At 45.8% G+C, this 26,698-nt stretch overlaps 1 protein-coding gene across 3 annotated transcripts in view; it reads right to left on the bottom strand.

Moving 5' to 3' along the window:
• Positions 1–26,698, bottom strand: part of ZNF236 (zinc finger protein 236) — a 1,135,475-nt gene that overhangs the window by 720,856 nt on the left and 387,921 nt on the right. For all 3 annotated transcript variants that reach the window (XM_086965182.1, XM_086965180.1, XM_086965183.1), the window contains exon 10: positions 4,893–5,165. In XM_086965182.1, coding sequence (XP_086821308.1) covers positions 4,893–5,165 — 273 coding nt within the window. The remainder of the gene's footprint in view (positions 1–4,892; positions 5,166–26,698) is intronic.

Genomic DNA, 26,698 nt, shown 5'->3' with positions numbered 1-26,698 from the left:
TGAAGTACCATCACAGACACAATGCATGACAGTTAAGGACCCCATACAAGATGTACTCGACATACAGACACATGCCACTCCAGACGAAATTAAGAAATGGACTGAACAAGGAGGGGTCCAAACAGATCAAGGGTGGATGACAAAGGGAAAAGCTACATGGTTTCTACCTGACTCTATGGTTCAAGTTATCATAAATACAACACATAGTCCAGCACACTTAGGAGAAAAAGCCATGTTAGACAGTATACAGAATATTTGGATCAACAAGCATTTACGTGCAGCAGCAAAACAGAAAGTGCGTACTTGCATGATCTGTTGTCAGTTCAATCCAGGCAAAGGCATTCCCGTGGAACAAGGTGGATTTCATCCTCCTGACCACCCATTCGAAGTCCTCCAGATGGATTATATTCAGATGGATAGATGTCGAGGATTCAAGTATGTCCTCGTAGTTGTATGTGCCCTTTCCAGATGGACAGAAGCGTACCCAGTCCCAGATTACACTGCTGTGACCACTGCCAAGCAGTTGGTTCGTGAATTCTTCCCGCGATACGGCTTACCCCGTGTCGTGTACTCAGATAATGGACAGCCATTCTCGTCCGAATTGATGAAACAGGTATCACTCCTGTTAGGGTACCAGTGGAAATTCCACTGCGTACGACACCCCGAAGCAGCTGGTCTCGTTGAGAGACATAATCAGACTCTGAAAACACGGTTAGCGAAAGTCTGTGCAGAAAAAGGTGTAGATTGGATGGTAGCCTTGCCGGTTGCCCTCTTTTACATGCGTATGGTAGCTCATTCCAGAACAGGGCTATCCCCGTACGAAGTGGTCTTTGGTAGACCACCGAATATGTGGGGTACGCCTATGCCGCGTAAAATCACAGATGTTGATAGTAATATGCTGACAGATTACCTGGCTTCCTTGATGTCTGCACTACTCTCTTGTCGTTCACAGGTCGCGGCTGCTTTCCCGGACAACACCCAAGTGAAACCGCATGAAATCGTTCCGGGAGATTTTGTTCATATAAGGAACTTCGACCGCTCAAGCCCTCTGGAGCCCAGGTGGCGGGAGCCGAAGCTGGTGTTGATGACCACGAGGACCGCAGTGAAGGTCGAGGGAAGGAAAGGCTGGATCCATTCCAGCCACGTAAAAAGATTCCATGGACTGTACCCAGAGACGTTTCCCAAGGACTGCCCTGATTCCGATACTGACACTAAACTCCCTTTGTTAGAAAAAACTCCGCAGCAGGAGTATAGAAACAAGTTACGGTCTAGCAAGTCAGACAGCGTTTAATTGTTTAAGTCCCCCTCGGGTGAAGCGGTTAGACAGGTTTCTGACATGTATGAGATAGACCCAAATAGTGAGAGAGATAGACAGAAAGTCATAAAAAACAAATACTGCAAGAATTTGCGTAGCAGATGCATTGTTTTCCTAACCATTATGTTTTTTCTGAGTATAACGATCATATGTATAAGCTTGACACTACATGTATTCTTTCCTCCTCTTAGTTCACATGTACATTCTTTTTCCAATGACACTGTAGAGCACACATTCAGTGACCTGCCACCTCACGAACTATCCTATTGACTAGCAATGCGCAACAACACTTTCATTCGTATGTTACACCATACTCACCAGACCAGCAATGCTACAAATTGCTGGGTATGTGGCCGACTCCCACCTTATCAGAAATTCAAGGGAGCTCTGCCCCTCTTCCCCTATCCGTTTACACATAATGGTTCGTGTGGAGCATGGTTTACTTTAATGTCATCCCTAGATAGTAAGTCCACAGTTTCCCAGGGTGATTGGATATGGGGGAACCTGAATACAGTCATGAATAAAGCATGTTTTCCAGACGCAGACGGTCTTCCCCAAAGGACAGGGACCGATCTAGAAAATGAAGTATATGCCTTAGGAAATTTTTCCCTCAACCTCATGATCCTGAACGTCCAGTCCGAGATTAATTCGGACTTACCGTTTATAACAGTTTTACCTGTGAAAGGCGAATTATGCGTTAAAAAGAATGGTTCAGTACATCTAGGACACAGTGATTGTAATACTGTGGTCGAATTCAGTGATAAAGGAAAGTCTACTTTCAAAGCTTCCCGTCATTCCTATTTTATTTGTGGTCCGACAGCTTATGTACGTCTGCCCTTAGATTGGGATGGAACGTGTTATATCGCGTTCCTACTCCCACCTGTTTTCCTAGCCCCAACCGATTATCATCGGAATTCCCAACTCACTCATGTAAGACACAAGAAAGATCTTCCTCCGGTTATCGATTACTCCGAGTCAGCATGGGATCAGTATAAGGATTACATTAAAGGATATTTCTGGTTCATAGGTCCAGTCCAGAACAGTAAAATAATATGTAGGCTAACTAGAACTCTTGAGGCAGTAGTGAACGAAACTACCTTTGCCTTGGGTAACTTAACCGAGGAACAGTCTGCTATGAGACTTGTTGTTCTTCAAAACCGCCTTGTCCTTGACGTCATCTTGGCCGATAGGGGCGGAGCTTGTAGAGTGATCGGCTCCAGTTGTTGTGTGTTTATTCCTAATAACGCACCATCAGTGTATGCAGCCATAACAAGACTCCATAAGATAGCTCGCGAATTACATCAGGACCCATGGTCTTGGTCCGGCTGGCTCTGGAGTGTAATAGCGGGATGGGGCTGGACCGTACTGTCATTTATTGGAATAGTACTGCTCATACTCTTCAGTTGCTGTCTCTGTCTGCAATGTGGGCCAGCGATTTGCGGCTTGTGCGCCACTGCTAGTGTTCCCCGTCCACGTTCCCGTGCTCGAATGAGAAAAGACGAGCAAATGATGTTATATGAACAGATAGATGGTCTCATGAAAATAGACATATCCTGATGGGTAAAGTAGGGGCCAAGGAGGGAATGAGGAAATAGAAATTTTTGTATGGTCAATGTGTCCCCCACTCACACCCTATCCACATACCTATGCTCCATGTATGTTCATGTTACCATGTAATTCCCTCTCCGTGTCTGCCACAATAATGTCTCTGCATTTTCGTCTAACATTAACATGTCAGTTATTAGGCCTTCCCTGAGTGTAACGTCAATTCTGCACCAAGGCCTGCTTTTTTTCAATGCATTTCCATGATACACGTTTAAATAACGCGAAGCACACGTTTTTGTGGTCCAGTCGAGCCAGACCCTGAATTGAGGCTCCGAGCCTCTTCTGCCTCAGAAAGCTGCAGTTTAGGTATGCATCCCTGACCTCTACCTTACTTCCTGCTCAGGCGAGTGGTGCCCGGCTCGGCCTGCCTGCCAAGAAGGTATTTTGCCTACAGTTATCTGTTCAACCTCCGTGAAAACACATTCCAGTCTAGTGAAATAGGTAAACATATTCCTGCCTGCAGAGCAAAGGGCCCGGCCTTCCAGTCTCCTTACAAGTAATTTACTGCACCCGTTGCCATAGTAGGCCCATGCCCCCACGTAATGCACAGAGAAATGTAGGCACGCACTGACATTAGTGATGAACGGCCTCTGCCCGGGAGACCTTTTACTTCAGACAATACATCCTCCAAACACAAGATATCAGATAGGTTATAGGTGCAGGTCGTTCTGACATCCAAGACACCAGACTCCTCTACTAGTGCTAAAGGCAACCCCCAGCTCTACCCAGTTACACGTTAATTACACGTCATGACTAAGTTGTGCGCGCATGTCGAGCAAAGGTTTCTGCTGACACTGCAGATTTCCTCCATACATCCACCCACCTGTGACACTCCTATGACGTGCCGAGTATACGCCTCTTTACACGCCTCTTTCTACGCCCATATGTTCTTATCTCTCTCTTTTCACTTGCTCCGCCTGGAGTGTTACGCCTACTGTACCCATTGCTATTATGTGATTTTACTATATATATTGTATGATGTTAATAAAAATGTGACATCCCTTCCTGAACCTTAGTGGTGACGGAACACGATTCTCCCCTGGCTCGAGCCATTGGAATAAAGCCCGTATGACTCAGATACCACGGACTCTGCCTCTCATTTTATGAGCTATTCTTATTGATATTTAATGTATAGAAAAATGTATAGGTAATTTTAATTTACCACACCCTAACCTACGTATCTAGGATGTATGTTTATGTTCTGCCAGGAATCCCCTGACTGGATGATCTAACCTCATTACCTGGTGGGTAAGAATGTAGGACCACCGTCTTGGTCACAAGCTAGACACCAATCAAGGAGATGGTATTCAGCTGCTGGGCAAAACCTCTCGAAGACCTCTCGAAGTCAGCAGAAGTGCCCCCTCTGACTACACCCGAAAAAGAGGTTTATTTATAGAAAAAGGCTGCCATTGTTTGTATGCTACAGATAGCAGTGTCACCATATGGACTAAAATAAACATTTGCATAACGTGTAGGCCTTGTACATAGTGCCAAGGCAATACAATAGTGTTCTTGCGAAGTTGACTCGAGTAAGCAAGGTCAGGGATTCTAGAAGACTAACTCAATGTGTTGCAAATGTGTGTCAAAACGCAATAAGAAAAGTGCAGGCAACTTTAGGAAAGCCCAGTGCTCATGTAGAATGGCAACATTTCCATCTAGACCTAATTGAGACACATTACGCTTTGTGATCAATTAAGACAGTACAGGACCTCTGAAAAATAAACCATATTCCAAATACAAGACAGTGTCATTTGGGGAAGTACAGTCAGCTATCATTTAATTGCACCAAAGTCAGGTAGGTACCTTTACTAATATTTTCAATCTATCAGGCACCCCTGACCCAAGCTCCATTTCTCAGTAGATTTTAAGGATGTGCATTCAAGCATTAAGAAATTTGTGATGACGCTGTACAAAATATTAAAAGCCCCAACTGGACAGCACCACAGACAAAATATGTTCTAGACATCCTTACCTGTATGTAAACGAAGATGAACTTTCAAACTTCCAGCAGTTGAGAAGCATTTCATGCAGGTTCCACATGTGAAAGCTTTAACTCCAGTGTGGGTTTTTATGTGTGCTGTTAAAGTGCTGTTTACAGCAAAAGCCCGGAAGCACTGAAGACACTTATATGGCTTTTCATGGGTGTGGATGCGAATGTGACGCACAAGATCACTGGGTTTTTTAAATTCTTTGGAACAATACGGGCAGATATGCCAGCGGATGCCACTCTCTTCGCGGATTAAACCTAAAAGAAAAGAAAATGTTACAATGCTATCAAATAAACAATCTAAAAGCACTTTTTTTTTATTAAGCAAACAACCTATCAGGATAAACGCTAAGTTAAATATAGTTATGTTTGCAAGTTAGGGGCTAATTGGCATGTCCTGTGACACAATATTGCACAATGTTATAACACTTGGGTTAATATCTATGAAAAACAAAGATTATCTTTATGATAAAAAATACTTTTTGTATAGTACTTCCAACAGCACTTCCACTATTTTTAAGTGTTGTAAATGAAAAATATTATTAATCAATTTTATGGCAATCAGTTTATCCACCTCTGGAGAAAGGAAGGCTGACCTGGCCTTGCAATCTGTCGAAATTGTGACTTGCAATTCACGTAATTCAGCAGGTCACTATGTCACCTTACATGTCAATATCTGTGCAGATTGACACTGTGGGGAGTTAAAAAAATTTGCATACTTCAACATATGTTTGTGCTATAATGCTAAGATTTTCATGAAGGTATTATTATGTTATTATATTTGGGCTGTGTAACATGCTAAATCTCCACAGGCAGCAAAGTATGAATGCACGTTTATTGGTTAAAGAAAGGTTAAAAGATAGGTACCATAAAACTGGGAGCCCTAATTAGGAGTTACTCCATTCTGCTATTTTACTAGGAGCATATGCCCACACAAAGAAGTTCCTTACAATGGAAGTTCCTTTCAAAGCCACTTTAAAAAAATAAAATTTTTATTCTTAGCCAATGTTTTCTTTCCCTTTTTAAAAATAATGGTGTGGGCTCAGCAGATTTCAAAACAAAGTGAAAAATTAAGTATTGAAGAGTTCAAAAGGCAGCCAAAAGAAGACCTATTGGCACTTCCAAAGCGTGTTAAGTTCCACGTCAACTGCCATGAACATCATAGTAGCTGTAGATTGTGTATATATAATTTCTGAAAATAATAGTCCTTCAACCTGCCTAGCGCACAGGCCACTCCAAGTGTATTTAAGTACACAAAGAACAAGACAAAATACTTGCTTCCTCAACCTACTTTAAAGAGTAATCCAGGAAACCTTCAGGGTTATTGTGTCACATGCTGCTCTCCACTGGTGGTGTAGCAAGGAGCATCATTTACCTGGCATTAGAGATACACAGGGCTTAGAGTGATCCCACTGACCAACGAGTGACAGATTGAGGCGAACTGATGGGTAGACATAGTGGTCAGCCCAAAAGTTGTGCCATCACTGTACCACTCTGTGGAACCTGTAGATTGACTGTAGTATTCTTTATGCCTTCTCCTTTAACCTACCATCCTCGGTCTGAACCTTCATATGATGCATGGAGCTGTAGTGACCTGTTACTTCAAACTGTTTCTGCAAGATACATTCCAATGTCTGACGAACACCCAATCACATCTTCCTTCTCACTGCTTAAGAAGGTTCCAAGCTCCACAATGTAGCACTGGTTGAGCTATGCTTGTGGTATTTTGATTCCTCTAACATCTCAATTATAGTTCTCCTCTTGTACTATTAGCCTTGGCCTCAAGTGACGAAAGGACAAGTGCATAATAAACAATCATAATCTAAACCCGTAAAGAAAACGGATGCCAACCTCCAACTACTGTCACTTGGGGTTCACTATAGTTGAGCATGTCCATCCTGCGGTCACTGACCATTCACATTAAAATGTCATCCTGCTACTGCTTGGTACCTTAATTTCAAGAATGATGCAAGGCATTACAACATTCAGCTACTGAAGGGATCCCCATAGAAATAAATGTAGTAATTTAGCATTGTTGCTAGCGATGCTCTAAGGTTTCTACCAAACTCTGTGTGATGGAAGGGCATCCCTTACTACAAGTTACTTACCTTCGGTAACGATATATCTGTAAGAAACGGTAGTTAATATTAGATTCCTTACCTTAGAATATCACCAGGCGTCAGACTGGATCCGGAAATTTGTGCGTAGCAATACCCCTGCGCGTCGTTAGGCGACGTCTCAGGCTCCGCGTCCGTCGGCGTCGGCGTCGTCTGCGCCGGAATGACGTCGGAGTACTTAGACGCCGCCCATGCACGCTGACGTCAGTTCTTAGCACAGCTTTTCCACGCCAGATACGCAGAGCCATGCTAGAACCAACACTGGTACCAGGAAACTAGGGCCCTGAAAGGGGATGACCTTAACCCTAGGTATCAGTTCCCAGAACGGGGAGGATGGGTGGGGCGGTAAGGAATCTAATACTATTTACTGTTTCTTACAGTTATATCGTTACCGAAGGTAAGAAACTTGTTCTTCTGAAAGAAACAAGTTAGTATTAGATTCCTTACCTTAGAATAGATACCCCAGCAATACCAACCCCGGTGGTGGGTCTGCGAACCAATACTCGCAACAGAAAGTCCTGGAGGACGGAACGACCAAAGAAGCCATCCCTCCGGACTCTACTGTCCAGGCAGTAGTGCCTCGCAAAGTTGTGCAGCGAGGCCCATGTAGCCGCCTGACAAATGTCCTGCAGGGGGACTCCCCGACCCAGGGCAGTAGTAGCCGCTGTGGCCCGAGTGGAATGGGCCCTCAGCCCAACTGGAGGCTCCTTTCTAGCCAAGGAGTAGCACGCCTTGATGCATAAGACGACCCACCGAGAGATGGTCCGTTTATGTACCGCCCATCGCTTCTTCGCACCCATGTAAGCAACAAAGAGTTGGTCATCCACCCGGAACTGGCGTGTGCGATCCACATAGAATGAAAGCGCACGTTTTGGGTCCAGACGATGGAGCCGCTCTTCATCCTTTGAGGGATGCGGAGGCGGGAAGAAGGAGGGCAAGGTGATGAACTGCCCGATGTGGAAAGCAGAGACTACCTTGGGTAGGAAAGATGGTTTTGTACACAACACCACTTTGTCCGGATGCACAGACAGGAAAGGGGGTTTGCAAGATAGAGCCTGGAGCTCACTCACTCTCCTGGCAGAGGCGGGCTTGGACCAGGTGCCCAACAGAACGTCAGATAAGGCCTCATTGAACGGCAGCAGAGGCTCGACCGAGCTTGACTGCGGTTTGAGGACCTCGGTGAGGAGATTAGTTCTCACGGCCGCTGAGGGGAGCGTAAAGTTTAAGGCCTTAGCCGCCCGCATCAGCACTACGCTACGCTACGCTACAGGCGGCCCCCTCCTACGTAGCCACAGTAGGAGGAGACACAAAACCAGTGTCTGGAGAGAGGTCCAGGCCGCTGGCCTCCCCAAGCTCCACTGTCCAGTCCGCTTGGTCCTGACACTCCCGAGTCAAAGGGTTCTCAGACAGCTCCCAAGCCTCTTCGTCACCCAAATTCCTGGTAGCCAGGATCAACAATCTGGGCCCGTTCGTGGAACTGGAATGTACCTAGAGCTGTCTCATACGGCTCCCAACGGGGCCGTGTCGACGGCTGAACGGGACCAACAGAAGGACTGGGGCCGGCGTCGACCGAAGTCGGCGCCGGTGGTGACACCCTCGGGGCCGAAGCCGCCGACGGCGTCGGAGCACCCGACCCGCTAGGCCCCGGAGCCGGGCCCACTGGGCCCGAAGACGCCGTGGTGCCCGGTGGAGAAGAGAGCGACCTCGTGGCCATGAGGTACCGCTCGATCTCCTCCCGCGTCGCATCTTGCTCAGGGACCCGAAGGTATGGGGCAGGATGCGGCGCCAGCGACTTCGGCGGAGCTGCGTGGGTGGTGCCACCCATAACCAAGGCCGCGTCGGGCGAGCGTCGGGGGCGGTCGGAGGAGCGATATAACCGCTCCGACCTCTCATGCCTCTTACCTGAGGAAGAACCATTAGACCGATGCCGACTTCCGGAGCTGCGAGGGCTCCGACCCCGTGACCGGTTCCTCCACCTCCTGTGGGACCGGGACCTCGAATGGCGCGGGCCGACTGCCGGAGCTCGAGCCGCTTGCGGGACTGCTCCCGCCTAGCCTTCGACGTCAGGGCTCGACAGTCGGAACAGGATCGTTCGTCGTGGTCGAGGCCTAAGCATTGCAGACACCGGCGATGGGGGTCGGTATTAGACATCAGTCGACTACACTTCGAGCAGGGTTTGAACCCGGGCACCCCTACCGGTACCTGAAGAGTCGAGAATGACTTGAAGAGGATCAAAAATTATCAAAACGTTTTAGTCAAAAAGTGACTAAGGGGTAGAGCTTCTCCGGATCTGCGCTAGCTGGCGCTGAAAAAAGAAGAACTGACGTCAGCGCGCATGGGTGGCGTCTAAGTACTCCGACGACGTCATTCCGGCGCAGACGACTCCGACGACGGACGCGGAGCCAGAGACGACGCCCAACGACGCGCAGGGGTATTGCTACGCAAAAATTTCCGGATCCAGTCTGACGCCTGGGGATATTCTAAGGTAAGGAATCTAATACTAACCTGTTTCTTTCAGATCTCTATGTTCCATGGCCTGATCCAACATGAAAACCTAGAAAAGCAGTTGTGCATTATCTGTGACCAAGTAATGCATGTGAATGGCAAGCATGCTTAGTCAATGAAATGAGAAGCCAAGGCACCCACTTTGGTCTGAGACACAAGCTAAGATACACAGCCAAGAGTACCCCTGTTTGACCTCTTTTTAGTATTGATTGACTTCACTATGACCTAAAACACTCTGTATGCTCCAAGCAATATATAATACACACAAATACAGCCTTCCTGTATGTTTGTGTTCATTTTGTGAAAACTAATCTTTAAAGATGAAACGTGGAAACCACTTGCCACTCACATTTTAGCCAAATTGTAAATTTGGGTTAATAAAAACATTCATTTAAGTAAAATTGGAATGCATTTGGACTGCCTTTTGGAAAGAAATAGTAGATATCTTCTCAATATGAAAAGCTAGTAGTCATTACAGGTGCTGTCATACCTTGCTATGATAATGAAGATCAGATTAAGGAGGAATGATGAACATATTTATTGCAACAGTGAAGACATCAATACACAAATGTTGATAGTTCGATGTTAGGCTCTGCAATCTTTTCAAATAACAGCATACAGTACATGTTACTGGTGTGTTCTTTCAGCATATGGTGAGTTCAGGCATCCAAACAGAATCTTACTTCTGCCAAGAGATTAAAAACGAACAAATATGGAAGCTTCTAGGGTGTGGTGAGATGTGAATTCAGCCAAAGCTATGTTAGCTCTACAGAGTGTATGGGATGTCTGAGAAGTCACAAGAGTGTATACAGTGTTGCTGACATGGTGGCAATGACAGTTTTCCAGAATTCTGGGGTCAGTTTGAAGTAGAAGGATAGAGGTAAAATAAGGACAACTTTATGAGATGGTCAAGACAATGTATTTAGCACAGAGGGTGTTCTCAAATTTCAGAAACTAAGGCAATAAACAGAGAGCGATAACCTAATGGATAGTATACAGACAGCCAGATGTAGAAGGAATGTAAACTAACTAGCTTAAAGATACTAAAGCACAGGAGGATATATATAATTTTCAGAAATGCTTGGTTTGGTAGGTTTCCATTATTGGTCGAGCCTGGGCCCAAATACAGCAACAACCCCAAATGCCAAATCATGTCACATTTTATTTTTTTAAACGAGATATGTGGCTGTCTCCACATTGCATCTGGCCTCAAGGCCCAACAATACAACGGAGGAACTACTTTATCGGGAGACATGGGGGAACGTTGAGTGGTAGGAAATTTGTGGCTCCCCGCAAATTCTAGAACTTACCATCACAGAATGGAGAGGAAAATGAGCTTATTAAGCCAAAGTTTGAGATTTGCAAGGGTTTCTGGGTAACAAAAGCCGGTGTGAGCCACCAAATTCATACCACCATGGACTTCTCTGGGTTTCTAGTTTTAAGAAAACAGGTTGGTTTGATAGGTTTACCTGGATATTGAGCATGGTAGGGCTTAAATCCACACCAAAACATATTGCACAAAAAATTCAAAAGCCAACTTTTGGATGTAAAACGTTATGTCCAAAACGTGTTTTGGCCTGTTTCTGGTCACAAGCACTAGGCCCACAAACACAAGTGAGACCATTTATCATCAGAAATCTTGGGGGGGAAACGTGGGTAGTAGAGATGTTTGGTTTCCCGTACATTCCATAACTTTTTCTCACAAAAAAAGTGAGGAAAATTAGAGTTTTTATACAAAGTTCGAGGTTTGCAAGGGCTTCTGGGTAAGAAAAGAATACCTGGTGTGAGTTACACAAGTCACACCATCCTGGATAGTCCTGTGGGACTAGTTTTCAGAACTGTGTAGGTTTGGTAGGTTTCTTTGGGTGCTGGCTAAGCCAGGGCCAAACTCCGCACCACCAACATTGCAGAAAGGGTTGGTTTTTGGTTATAAAATTCGGATATATTCATACCTCGATTTGGCCCTTTACCAGTTGCGGGCTGGGCCCACCCACACAAGTGAGGTACCATTTTAATTGCGGCACTTAGGGGTATGCTGGGTTGTATGAATGTTGTGGCTCCATGCAGATTACAGAACTTGCCCTCAAAAAATTTAAGGAAACTGAGTTTTTAGATAAGGTTTTATGGTTGCAAGGGCCTCTTGATAAAAAAAACATAATAGAACCACACAAGTCACACCACCCCGGATATTTCTCATTGTATACTTCCAGAATTGTCTAAGAATAGTAGGTTTTCCTAGGTGTTAGCTAAGCTAGGGACCAAAAACTGCAGTTACACCCATAAAAAAGCATAGATACTGTATGGTAAAATATGATGTCACCAGGTCGCACTTTAGACAGCATTGTGTCGCAGGCACTAGGCCCAGCCACAGATAGGAGGCACTATTTTTATCAGGAGACTGTGGTAGCACAGAATAGCAGAACATTTGTTAGCACCGATTGGATTTCTCTGCATTTGTGACTTCCAATTGTAAGCTAGTGGGTAAGCATTTTGCAAGATGCCCTCTGAATCACATGCTAGTATGGGTATCGATAAATTCAGAGATGTACAAATAACCACTGCTCCTAAACTCCGTATCTGGTGTGCATTTCATAAATACGCTGATTTTCTTCATGGTCATTTTTCCATCTTTATGGCAGAGTACTGCATCTAGCGGCGGATGAAAGTGGTCCCACGCAGAGGTGCGCTCGTGACCTACCCCTCTCTGCCTGCCTGAAGGTAGGTCATGAGCCTGCCTTCGCGTGAGAGCACTTTCATCTGCAGCTAGACGCAGTACTCTGCCTTGAACTAAGGGGCAATGTTGAAACATCAATAGGGTTGGAACTTTTGTTTTGATTTTTCTGCCTAAAAACAGTGATTAATCTATTTGAGGATATTTCACTCCAGTCACATATCCCATTTAGGTGTAGAGTAGCGAGTTTTCGGACCTGAATAAACGCTTGATCCTTCTTGGACCAATCAGGTATGAAACACGTCAACCCTACAAGATGCACTCTGAGGCTGTCAGGATCCATAGTTTCAAATAGATAGCAATCCTTACTCTTCTTTTAGTCCTGTCAAGTGGAATGGTTTTATTAAAATTAGAAGGTATTCCTTAGGTAGTTTTAACACACATAGCACTTTGTCTTGCACATCACGCTCACATGTCATTCCTACACATGTCATTTCCCCACTCATCATTATGGCAAAATAGAAGATCTCCGATAAAAAAACCACCCTGAGGATCAAAGCCCTATAATGGAGCATGACACCCATTTGAGTGTGTGAGGGCTCTATCTTTGAATGATGAAGATCCTCTCCTTCCTACAGGGTTCCAACCATATTACTAATATCACCTTCATTTACTGAAGACCAATGTATGCCTATACTCTCAGTTTATTCTGATTTGCTTTTCCTCATGACCTTGTGTAGGTCAGACTGGTTTGTTGAGCAATTTGTTATGTCATTTATATGGTATTTACCTACTCTCCTTCCTTACGAATTAAGGACCCAGGAATTGGTAATTGTACGCTCCATCATGTCGACATGCAGTGCTACCTGTATGTATATGAAAATGCAATAAAGTTTGTGTAAAAAAAAATACATATTTGGACCCTTGTTCTATAAAAGCAGGAAATCTGATACAAAACGGTTAGTGTTTAAAGTAGGAGAAAAAATAACTGACTTATCCGTGTTTAAGGTGATTTCTGACAGCGCCCCCAAATTTGATAAATATCCTGAGAATAGAATTCAAACTTACTTATGGATCCCTTAAGTATAAAGTCATCTCATCCTCGTTTAGCGAGACACAATAGGGCGGGATTGAAATCTGAGAGCATGTGTACTATTTGTAGGAAAGTGCCCTTTTTTACATGGAAGGAGACTGGTTATCTTATTATTTTCCATGTAATTTTTCTGAGTTGGTGGTCAAGCCTTACTGACGGTATACTCACTACCAATTTTAGGGATGATTTTCCACAGTAGAAAGGCTGAGGTGTAGACTTTGGGGTGGGCTTCTGGTTCATGGGTATGGGGCTCTATGCATAGGTGGGGCTGGAAACATGGGTCATCAAAAACATGTAAAGAAAAATATATAAAAGGTTTAGCAGGAACCTCGTTTTGTTACTATGCAGAGTTTAATTCATTGTCAGTACTCATTTGAATTTATAGCTGTTAACTATCATACTATATCGCTGTCATACTCATAACTATTGTTCGTTGCTACAATTGCAGGTTTAGTAATCCAACAAATATTAATACATGTGGGAGGAGCTAGTGCCATTTAAACCAGTATTGTTTGCCTTGATGACACCCATTTTGTAATAAACAAAGGGCAGTTCGAAGAGAGTTGGGATGAATTGACAAAGCCCATTCCCTTAAATGGAATGCTTTAAATGTGCACATCAGAGGCATTACTGTTAAATATGCTACTGATGATAATGCGAGTAAAGTGTTGCACAATAGAAGGGAATGGAATGGGAGCTAGGTCCATCCCTTGTGTGACGTCAGAGGGTGCCCCGGAAGTTCCTGTGCGTGGTAGCCATCTTCAGATTCTTTTTTCCCTCTTTTTCTTTAAGGAGAGGTTTAAATTCTGTTTTGTTTAGATGTTAGTTTTTAAGTTTCAATGATATCTTCTCCCACCTATTAGTATTCCTTATTATAGGGGTGGTGGGTGGCTAACATGTGAATCCAGAAAACTCTTAAAGCTGCAAAACTACTCCTACTGATAATTAACCGTTTCGTTTTGCAGTGTGAATCCTTTCTGGATTCGCATGCTATGCATTAGATTATGTAGCGGTTTCTCCCTCCTTGGGTGGCTGTGATAAGATAAGGAAACTTTGCGAACATGTGTTGAAGCACCTTCTGTCCTACTTGAGCTTCCTTAGTCATCTGTAAATCCACACAGAAATGTTTGGTGAATGTATGTGAAGATGCCCATGTTGCAGCAGGACATATGGTGTCTATTTTCACGTTCGCCTTTGAATGCTAGGGTTGCTCCTTTTTTCCTTGTTGAATGTGCCTTTGGGCGTGTGGTCAGGTTTTTATCTGCTGAGGCATGGCATATCTGGATTGCTTCTACAATCCAACAAGCAATTGTCCCCTTTGTCATGGGTGTTCCTTTATCAACGTTTGAGTAAGAGACGAACAATTGATTGCAACGGCATTTCCACCTTCCGCTTCGCGCCGTGAGGGAAACGGCTGCAGGGTGATCACGCCGGACCCACTAGCAGCGGGCAAACCCCAACTCCCAGCAGCCCGGGTCAGGCGCAACAGTAGTGACGACACCGACGCGCCCGGAGGCGCATTAAGAGCAGGGAGCGCCGAACGTGCTCGGGGGCCACAGCAGGTGATGTTTTCCACGCCGTAAGGGCAACGGCTCCACTTACCTGCTTCTCCTTAGCCCGCCGTGAGGGCAACTGCATTTCCACCTTCCGCTACATGCTGTGAGGGAAACTGCTGCAGGGTGATCACGCCGGACCCACTAGCAGCGGGCAAACCACAACTCCCAGCAGCCCTGGGTCCGCCGCAGCAGTAGTGACGCCACCAAAGGCGCATTAAGAGCAGGGAACGCCTCCCGCCCCGCAGTACGCGTGCGGGCAGCGCCGGGAGAAGCCCGGGACAAGAGCGGGACCGTCTATGACCGTCTGGCGCCAGACGAGCTCAAGCAGGGTTGTGTCCTTGCACCATTACTTTTTAACTTATTCATAGCCGACCTCTCTGAATCATTGAATGAAGTTAACTCACATCCACCGAGGCTAGCGGGAAAACAAATGTCGAATTTGCTATATGCAGACGACGTGGTGTTGATGAGCCACACAAAAGTAGGACTGCAAAGACTGATTGACCGATCACTCAAGTATGCAAAGGATAACCAAATGGTAATAAATGAGTCAAAAACAAAAATAATGGTAGTCACACGGAGCAGAAGACAAAAAAATAAATGGATGCTGGGACAAACCCAATTAGAACAAGTTGATAGCTATCGGTATCTTGGTGTCCTATTTAACGAGAGCGGAAGTTTTCTCCCCCAAAAGAAGGATATCTCTAGGAAAACAAATAGCTTGGTTGCCGCATTTAGAACCATACAAAAGAAAGTAACAGCCTTGACATATGGTCCTTTATTAAAAATCATATCTGCCAAACTACTACCAACTCTAACATATGGTGCCGAAGTCCTAAATGGGAAGGATGCGGAGCTAATTAACAATGCAGTGGCAAAAACATATAAAATTCTTTTCAACCTACCATGTAACGCTTCACAGGCACAAATAAGGCTGGAGTTTGGGATAAATAATCAGCTTTATGCCCGGCAAGGCCAAATTTTAAAAGTATGGAACCGGGTAAAAAATGACCAAGTTAATCAATTGTCACAAACATTATGGAAAGAAGTAAGAGACAATAGGAAACTTCAAGCCTGGGTATACTTAAACAAAGCAAAAGAAGATTTTGGATTAACATCAATTTGGGAAAATACTATCACCCAGGAAAGTTTTAAAAAAACAATTAATAAGCTGGTCATTCATTTATCACTGCTAAAAGACAAAGAACTACTTGTAAAAAGAAAACACTCCTGGCCAATTGTAAACGATTATAAGAAAAAACAAGTCCAGAAGTATCTAGAAACTCCTTGGTCTGTCCAAAGTAAGCGAACATTTATTAGTGTGCGCTTTGGTCTATGGCCAGGTTTATGTCATCTTCCACCGTGGAAGTTAAATGAAGGAAATATGATCTGTAGATTGTGTAAAGGAGGACAAGAAGATATGTTGCATCTTTTATGTTTGTGTCCTGCTATAGAAGTAGAAAGGAAAGTAATCCTCAGGCGGTTATTCAATGCTAGAGGTGTAAGAACTTGTAGACAAGCTCTAATGGCGTGCTTAAGCACGAACGATCTACTAATGAACTCCGCTTTTGTAAAATTTTTATCTGTGATTACAAAAGGCCTTAAGGCAAATCTTATTTAGAGTTCAGCTTTTTAGAAGATTAGTAAAATTATCTGTTTATGTTCTTAAACTTTTTATTGTTGAAGCTATTTTTTTTTGTTTCTTTTAAAGTGTACTTTTTTGTAAGATTTTAATTAATCAAACAAATAAACTTAAACTTGAAAAACCATCCCGTGGCTCTGAGAATTGGCATTGGAGCAAGGGGACTTACGGTGACCAAGAGGGAAGAATGGAAGAAGACCTGAGGAGAGACTGACTGTATACTGGCATTGCACCCTATAACACGCAAGTTGCTCAAGAGGGATTGGTTGGGGGTTGGAGGGACTGTTTCATTTTCTAAGCTGAGTTGCTTCCTGTTAGGGGAGAGGAACGTTATATTTAGTGGGCCTAAGATCTTGTAAAATTAAGTTCACCCGGGGGTATTCTGTCTGGTTTGTATCACATATCTTTCAGGTTGTACTCTTTTGCCAGCATGGCCAGTAAAGTAAAAACTTGCTCAAATAAGGCGAAGGTGAACTCCCCCTCCATCGCCCAAGGGGAATCACATGACAAAAGTATACCCCCCCTTTTTTCCACACAACCTACCGAAATTGACCGTATGTTGAGGAAAGCTATAGGGGCAGTATCAAGTGAAATAGAGAGCACCGAAAGACGCCTGGCACTTACACCAATACTTGATGCTCCCACTAGACACCTAGACTCGGGGGATGAGGTTATGGTCATCTCCCCCACTCACTGTCGCTGATTCAGCGGATCAAGACATCACCTGTGCACAGAGGGGTCCTGGTGAAGACAGGGCGGACCCCACAACGGCAAACAAAAAAAAAGTATCAACTAGTAGGAAACAATTAATCTGCCTTAAGAAAGTTAGAATCAAGAAAACTAAAAGCAACCCTCTCCCATTTTCACCAAGGAACTTGCCACTAGAAACCAGGGTTGAGCACGTCCCCCAGTCTATATCTCCGCCGAGCTGGTTGGCTCAAACTGTCTTAGACTTGCAAGCTCACACAGAAACTTTTATTGTCAGCCAGATAAAGCCAATAGCTAGCAGACTGGACAAAATTCTAAACAAATTAAAGAATAGGGGTAGGGTGCTGGTTCATCCACGGATAAGGGCACCACGGATAACCCGATCATTACCGACACTCGTCAAGACCAACAGTCGATAATACAATCCAATAGGATTCCGAATTCCCCACCCATGGTCACACAGCCCCCTAGTCTACGAGGCACTTCTCGGCAATTAGACAGGGGCACGGATTCTGGAGAATGGGCGCCAAAAACAGGGGTGGGATCCCCCGAGCCGTTAATCGAACGACCGAGTAACCACCCATCCAATTCTAAAGTAGCTGGGGCAAATCAGACTAGGCGAGTGGCTAATACCTCGACCGATGTAATACTACCAACTATAAATCTACCACCTGAAGCGTGCCCCTATGTAGTAGTACTGGCAGGGGTGCCAGGTCTGAAGAAAGAGCAGAGTGAGTCACACATATGACAGATGCCTCTGCGCGCAGCGTTCACGCGCAGCGGACGCACCCCATGCGCGCCGAAGGTGCGCCAAAGGTAAGCCCGTCTACGCCCGTCCGCGCCTGGACCGCGCCCAGCGCCAGACCCCCTGGCCCCTGCAAACTGCACTCCTCCCGCATAACGTATGACACCGCCACCCTCCTAGCCCTTAACCCCGGACGCACACCTCAATGCTACGAAGCTTCCCCAGGACGTACCCACGGTCCCTTCACCTGCCACTCCTGCAAGTTCGCCTGCATCAAGACCCACACCAAATCCACTAACTCCAAACACAGCTCCGACTCTAACCACCTGAAGTGCATCCTGCTGAACACCCGCTCGGTCCACAGACACGCCACTGAACTCTGGGACCTACTCGACATTGCTTCACCGGACATCGCCTTCCTTACAGAAACCTGGATGAACGCATCATCAACACCCGACATCGCCTTAGCCATCCCGGAAGTTTACAAGATCATCCGAAAAGACCGCCCCAATCAAACAGGAGGAGGCATCGCCATCGTCCATAAGAACACCATCAGAATCACGACCAGCTTCGACTATAACCTTACAACCGCCGAACAGCTCCACTTCCAGATCCACACCGACCCCAGGACCACACTTAGAGGCACCCTCATCTACAGGCCACCAGGAACCCGTAAACAATTCAGCGAAGACATCACTGACTTCACCAGCCCACATGCCCTCGCCTCCGAGAACTACATTCTACTGGGAGACCTCAACTTCCACCTGGAAAAGAAAAACGACAGCAACACCACCACCCTTCTGGACAACCTGGCCAATCTCGGACTCAAACAACTTGTTGACACCCCCACCCATGTAGCCGGACATACGCTCGACCCAATCTTCACCTCCAGCAAACACATCTCCTTCGATCGCACCACAGCTCTCCATTGGACGGACCATAGTTGTGTTCACTTCAGCTACAAAACTACCTCGACCCACAACCCCCCACAACCTATTCCGCGAAGAAACTGGAACAAAATCACCACCGACCAACTCCTCACATCGCTCAACCAAAACCCTCCCGCCCTCTCATCGGACCCAAACCAAGCTGCCACCAAACTCAAACAATGGATCACTCAAAGTGTTGAAGAATTAGCAACCTTGAAAAACCACCAAACCAAACAGGGTAGCAAAAAGGCCCCCTGGTTCAATGATGACCTTAGGAAATCCAAGAAACTATGCCGTACTCTCGAGAAAACATGGAGAAAAAACCCAACCACTGAAAACCTGACCTCCTTCAAGACAGCCACCCGCAAACACCACCAATTGATCCGATCCACCAAGAAATCAGCATTCAAGGATCGACTCGACAACAACGCCCATAACAGCAAGGAACTATTCAACATCGTCAAAGAATTTACCAACCCCACCGCAGCCTCATAAGACATTACTCCCTCCCAAGACCTCTGCGATTCGCTATCCTCCTTCTTCAACAAAATCGCCGACATACATAATAGCTTTGAGAACATTTCCAAAGAACAGTCCACTCCACCCACCTCCGTACCTAAACCGCCCTCTAACAACCTTAGCGCCTGGAACCTAATCACCACTGAAGACACCATCCGCCTAATGAACTCCATCCATTCAGGTTCGCCAACCGACCCCTGTCCCCACCACATCTTCAACAAAGCAGACTCCATCATCGCACCCCATCTCCGTGATGTCATCAACTACTCCTTCAACTCCGCTACCTTCCCAGAAAGCTGGAAACACGCCGAACTCAGCGCCCTCCTGAAGAAACCCACAGCAGACCCCTCTGAACTTAAGAACTACCGCCCCATCTCCCTCCTCCCATTCCCTGCCAAAGTCATTGAGAAAGCCGTCAATAGCCAGCTCGCCGCCTTCCTCAAATCCAACAACTCCCTCGACACCTCACAGTCCGGCTTTCGAGCCAAACACAGCACCGAAACCGCCCTCATTGCAGCGACAGACGACATCCTAACACTACTGGACAATGGAGAAACAGTTGCCCTCATCCTACTCGACCTCTCTGCCGCCTTCGACACAGTCTGTCATAGCACCCTCATACAACGCCTCAGCAACATCGGCATACAAGGAAAAGCCTTGCACTGGATCATCTCGTTCCTCGCCGGGAGAACCCAGAGAGTCCGACTTCCCCCATTCAAATCAGAGGCCACCGAAGTCATCTGCGGAGTACCACAAGGATCATCACTCAGTCCCACCCTCTTCAACATTTACATGAGTTCTCTCGCATCCATCGCGCGACAACACAACCTCAACATCATCACTTACGCTGACGACACCCAGCTGATCTTTCCCTCACCAAAGACCCTAACACCGCCAAAACCAATCTTCAAGAAGTAGCCGAATGGATGAAAAACAGCCGCCTAAAACTTAACTCAGACAAAACGGAAGTCCTCATCCTAGGATCATCCCCCTCTGCCTGGGACGACTCATGGTGGCCATCGGCCCTGGGCACGGCACCCATCCCCACAGACAACGCACGTAAACTAGGCTTCATCCTAGACTTCTCCCTCTCAATGACCAGACAAGTCAACGCCGTCTCTTCCTCTTGCTTTAACGTACTTCGTATGCTCAAACAAATCTTCTGTTGGATCCCCTCCGAGACAAGAAAGACTGTCAGCCACGCACTGGTCACTAGCCGACTGGACTATGGAAACACCCTCTACGCCGGAATCACAGCCAAATTACAGTAAAAACTCCAACGCATCCAAAACGCATCAGCCAGACTCATATTGGACATCCCTCGCCAAGATCACATTACCGGTCACCTGAAAGACCTCCATTGGCTCCCGTCAACAAGAGAATAACGTTCCGTCTCCTCACCCAGGCACACAATGCCCTCTACAAACTAGGACCCGAATGCCTCAACACACGACTGTCCTTCTACACACCCACCCGCCAACTAAGATCCTCCAATCAAGCCCTCGCCGCAGTTCCGCGCATCCATAGATCCACCATGGGAGGAAGATCCTTCTCCTACTTGGCGGCCAAGACCTGGAATTCTCTCCCCACTCACCTCCGTCTTACACAGAACCACATTTCCTTCAGAAAGGAACTTAAAACCTGGCTATTCGATAAATAATGCACCCCCTCCCCCAAGCGCCTTGAGACCCTCTGGGTGAGTAGTGCGCTATACAAATTCCTGAACTTGAACTTGAACACACCAAACTGAAAAACAATACCCTATATTGGCTGAGCCAGAATAGGCCCCTTCCAGGTAAAAATAAAAACGGGGAAATTATTCACTTCAGAGGGGTGGGTTGGATCGGTACTAGGAGAAAAGATATAATGGGGAACTGCATTGTAGTAAATTTTAGGGATGCAAATGTAGTGCACCACATCTTGACCTGTGGGATGGCGAGCCAGGCAAGCATCATAAGATCACTGCCACTAGGATACTTTTACCCGAGACAAATTGCCCCCTACGACCCTGACCAAGGCTTGGGAAAATCCAGGGAAGCTCTAAACATGCACAAGGCCCGACATTACATCCCATGTGGACCTGTGGCGAAAGATTGGGAACTATCTAATTGGTCCAATAGATTTAGTCCACTGATGTCCCTAGATGAAAATGATTGACTGCTAAGACTCCCCTCAAAATTGGAGAAGGCAGTAAAAAGAGGAGTTGGGAATACGCACCGGCATGGATTACGAGGAGTTGAGTGGAGGGCGTCGCATAAGATGGTCCCAACAAATCTTTTCCCTATAGAAGAGGCTCATATGATAAGAGGTAGTAGCAGGGATAAACTTGTGTGTATGTTGGAACGCGAGATTGGGCCTGTAGTTGGAATTACCAACGGTGAGGGGGAGTCAAGGGACGTCTCGTCCCCGCTTTCACCACAGTGCCGAGGGGCTCATGTAATGCCTGGAGGGGTAAATGAGGGGCGGGACATTGGAAATGTAAGAGTTCAGGGGCTAGTCTGCGACCAACCATCAGAAAGGGGGTTAAAGATAATATCTTGGAACATTGCCGGCCTAGCAATTAAATTTGACAACACTGAATGGCGGCAGTACATAAATAAGTTCCAAATAATTAGTTTACAAGAGACTTGGGTGGTGGATAACAGCCCTTTTCACATGACCAAGTATAAATGTTTTTTTGTGCCTGCTCAGAGATCGAGATCAGGAAGAGCAATGGGAGGAATGTCCGTATATGTGGACTTAAATCTGCAAGGAACATGGACTATCCCATCCTGGATCTCAAATAACCTCCAGGCACTGGGGTTCATGGGCAGTGGGACAAGGCTGATTCTGTTTAATATTTATAATGAAGGAGCCCTTGGAGTTAACAACCCGACACCCCAAGAATTAGATCATAGACTTACCCAGGAACTAGATAAAAGGAAAGGTGCTCCTGAACCCATTGTTCTTGTTATGGGTGATTTTAACTGTCATCTATGTCCAATGTTATTTCCCCTGAATGCAGACTGGTCCCGTTGTCCTGTTGAGAAAGGCCCCCACTTTGAACACACCGCAGAGGGAATGGTCTTTAGTAGATTACTAAAAACACACGCCCCGGAACATACTAGTGACATGATTAGCCTGGAGAAGGAGAGAACTTTGGTCCCAACCTTCAAAGGGAGAGGGTGCTCGTCTTACATTGACTATATATTAGCGTCCAGGTTATCTAAAAACTGGATCAGGTCAATGGGGATCAAGTGGAGTCCATTCAGCGACTACAACCCTCTGGCTCTAGATCTCATGTGCCTGGATCGACCCAAGAGAGGGTTAACAGTAGGGACCCCTGTTAGGGTAACAAACCAGAGAAGACGGTTGAGGTGGTCCAAAATTGATGGTGAGGCCTTTTATAAATCACTAATGGTTTCCGGGAAAGAACCCATCGGTGTGTGCTTAGACCCTGTGGTCGAGGGCCCACAGGTAATTAAGGCATTTGGGATAATAACCAATCTGATTGAAGGGCTTCTAAAGACAAGTTCCCCTAGGAATAATACTACCCATCCAAGATGGTTTGACAGGGAATGCTCGCACGCCCTGAGGGAGTTAAAAACTAGTCTAAAAAATATCCCCAGAGACAAGCAAAGAGTGGCGCAGTGCAGACAGGCATACAACAAGGCAGTAAAAAAGAGGAAACTATCACTCCAAGCAGATGCCTGGGCAGATCTAAGGGAGGCTGCAGATAGGAGGGACAAGGCAGAATTTTGGAGAATCATTAATAAACCATGCTTTCAAGATACCAATGCCCCTGAGATTACTGCAAACATCCTCCCAGAACATTGGATCACACATTTTGAGGGCCTGTATAATTACAGCCAGGAAATTGTACTGGAGGGGGGACGGGTATGCCCACAGGTCCAAGGAGTAGAATTCTCACTAAATGAAATTACTGTAGGTATTGAGGGTTTGACCAGAAATAAAGCCCTAGGACCCGATGGCACTCTTCCAGACCTGTACCTGAGCAATATAGATCTATGGGCCCCATTTCTAACCAGAGTTATAAACGCGGCCATTAGGTGTGGTTTACCCCGCTCTTGGTCCACGGCAATAATTGTCCCTATTTTCAAAAAGGGTGACAGGGATAACCCCCAGTGCTATCGGCCTATATAATTAATTGACGTCTCCGCCAATGTGCTGAGACGGGTTATTCTCAATCGCCTCATAGAGTGGACCGAAGAACATGGGACCATTTCGGACACCCAGTATGGTTTCAGGACAGGGAGGTCCACAAGTGATCAGTGCCTCAACCTTTATTTGCTGGTTGCTAAATACACAAAAGCCAGCAATGAAGCAATTTATCTGGGTTTTATTGATTTGGCAGACGCTTTTGACCATGTCAACAGGGAAAAACTTTGGGCCTTAATGGGTAACTTGGGAATTGATCCAGGCCTAATTAATATTCCTAGGGAACTCCACCGGGACACCACAGCCAAGGTCCGTTATAACACGAAGGGGGAGAACACTGAACCCTTTACATGCACCAGTGGGGTGAGGCAGGGCTGTATTCTTGCCACCTTTTTGTTCTCGCTCTATATCAACAACTTAGAGCAGGCCCTGGTGGCTTTAAAAACAGATTTCCAGAGAGTAGGAACGCGTCATATCCCGGTGCTTTTGTACTCGGATGATGCGGTCCTTTTGGCCCGCACCCCGAAGAGCCTACAGACCCTAATTGATGGATTCGCCAAATTCATGGATACATTAGATCTTTCAGTGAATTTGAGCAAGTCCTATGTAATGTTGGCTGACAGAAAACCATGTAAAAATGTCTCCTTTAGAATAGGGAACCACCCTCTAGAAAAGGTACAGTCTTTTTCCTATCTTGGACTGTTATTTGATGGGTCACTCAAATTTGATTCTCTGGTGGAAGATCGATGCAGTAAACTGATAGCCGCAAATGGGGCCATTGCAGGTTACGGGCGTAGATTGGGTCATTGGTCCCCTGAACAGATGATGAATTTGTACAGTTCAATAAGCTGCTCCAAAGCTATATAAGGCTCTGAAGTATGGGGTTTTGTTAATGTTGATCAATTACAGCGGGAGGAAAACAAATATTTGCGATCAATGTTGAAAATACATCGGAGTACCCCCGCTGTAATCGCTCACAGGGAACTAGGGATGCCATATATTGAAGACCTAGTCAAGCTCAGACCAGTTTTGGCATGGATACAAATCTGGGCAAATCCTGAGGCAGCCTTAAGCAGACAAATTCTAAGAGACTGTCTGGATAGGGAAAAAGGTCTGGAAATAGCATGGCTGAAATACGTGAAAAGTATCTTTGAAGATCTAGACCAGAAGGACCTTTTCACAAACACCACAGCTATCTTACCTAGAGACAAACTTAAAATTAAAAGAGCGTTTCTGGATTGGAGAGCCACCCGGAGGGAAGCAGCTGAAGGGACCAAATGCTCAGTAATTACATATGACCTTGTGAAGTCCACGGAGGGTATGGAACTGTATCTCTGTGTTATGTACAATGCTCAGGAGAGATTCCTAATGTCCAGCTTTAGGCTTAATCTTTTACCTAGTTTGTTAGCGGACCCAACAGGTTTTACATTATCAGTTGAGCAGAACGGTGCCTGCGGCTGCGACAATAAGTCTTCGCAGGACACCCTTCACTTTGTACTTCTGTGCCCCTTTTATGCTACACCTAGGCGTAGTTTCTTGGTGGGTATTTTAAAACAAGCCAAGCTGAGACATGCCAAACTGGCACTGCTCTTCTTGAAAAGAGCGAATGACCCCCGCACATTATTCTGTGTAATTAACTTTTTAAAGGTCTCTTTAAGATGAAGGAAAACAAGAGGGTTGGCTTGATTATGGACCATGTAAAACCTTTTAAACCTATTTGTATAATCATGAGTCGGGATCTATATAATATGTAATCAGGTTTTAATTTGTGTATATTTATGTGTTTTTAAGGTGTTCTTGTGTATATTTATGTGCTTTTATGGTGTTTTTTAATCATCGAATAAAGATTCTTGACTGATTGTTTTTACGAATTTGTCTTATGTGTTGTAGATAGTACAGTAAATGCCTTCTTATGTCTAAGGTATGGAGGCTCTTTTCTGGTCACGTCTGTGGATCTTTGAAGAAGACTGCTAGCTGTATGCTGTGGCTTAAATGGAATTAGTTTACTACCTTAAGTAGGAATTGAGGATTTGTCCTTAAGATAACTTTGTCTTCGGGGATTTGCATGTATGGTTCTTCAATAGTGAATGCTTGAAGTTCACTTAATCATCTTAAGGATATTATGGCTATTAAAAAGGCGGTTTTGATGTTAATGTGTTTACGCTCTGCTTTGTGCATGGGCTCGAAAGACTCAGTCATTACTTGTGTTAGGACTTTGTTTAAGCTCAATGTCGGTGCTGGAGACTTTCCTGGGGGTGCAATTCTTTTGATGACTGGTGCTGTGAAGAAACTTTTACATGAAACTCTTACATGATTTTCCCTTTGCTGCCAGGGGCACCTTGAAGCTCAAATAGTTGATGTTACTGATCAGCAGATGTGTCAGATATATGAGCAGTGTTTCCTGTGTGGAAATTGAGCTTAGGGTATTGTTTTTTGGGTACCATATGGTGTATTGTTCCCACTTTGTAGCGTAGCATTGTCTTGTGGTTTGCTTTCTTGCCTCTTTTAGTATTTCCATTGTTCTCTGAGGTAAGTTCAAATGTCCAAACTCTATGGCCCCCATTAGGATGGCGGGCAAACTTTGCCCGCCCGCCATCCTCGCGGTACTAGGGACCCCCCGCCATAAGGGTGGGGGTCCCATGCATGGGATTAGGATGAACCCACCACAGTGGCAGGCGCATCCTGTATCTTTACCATTGCGGCGGACGGTGCTGAAAGCACCGCCCGCCACAATGGTAAAGAAACATGTTGTGCATTTTAAAGCACAACGTGACAGGCACCGCGCGGTGCCTGCAACATTGTTCTTTGAAATGCTGGGGGGTACCCATGTGCACCCCCCCATCCGCCGGAGTCCCTGGGGGCTCGCAACGGGCCCCCGCAGGGAGTCTCCGCATGCCTTTCCGTGGCGGCATTGACGCCACGGAAAGGCATGACAAATGCCCATACTAATATGGCTGGCAGTGACTGATAGACACGGCCACCATATTAAATCTTTTCCACCCCGGTCGCAAGGCGACCGGGGCGGAAAAGCGGCAGACGGTCTTTCCATCCGCCGCGGACCCCCCCAGCCATCTTAATATGGTGGGGAGTCATTGCAGCAAGGATGGCGGGCGGATAGCCCCCGCCAGGCCGGCGGGGGCGATCCGCT

This window comes from Lissotriton vulgaris, chromosome 4_1 (genome assembly GCF_964263255.1).
Source record: "Lissotriton vulgaris chromosome 4_1, aLisVul1.2, whole genome shotgun sequence".
Taxonomy (NCBI): domain Eukaryota; kingdom Metazoa; phylum Chordata; class Amphibia; order Caudata; family Salamandridae; genus Lissotriton; species Lissotriton vulgaris.
The sequence above is the reverse complement of the archived record's forward strand: the minus strand, read 5'-3'. Positions and strand labels throughout refer to the sequence as shown.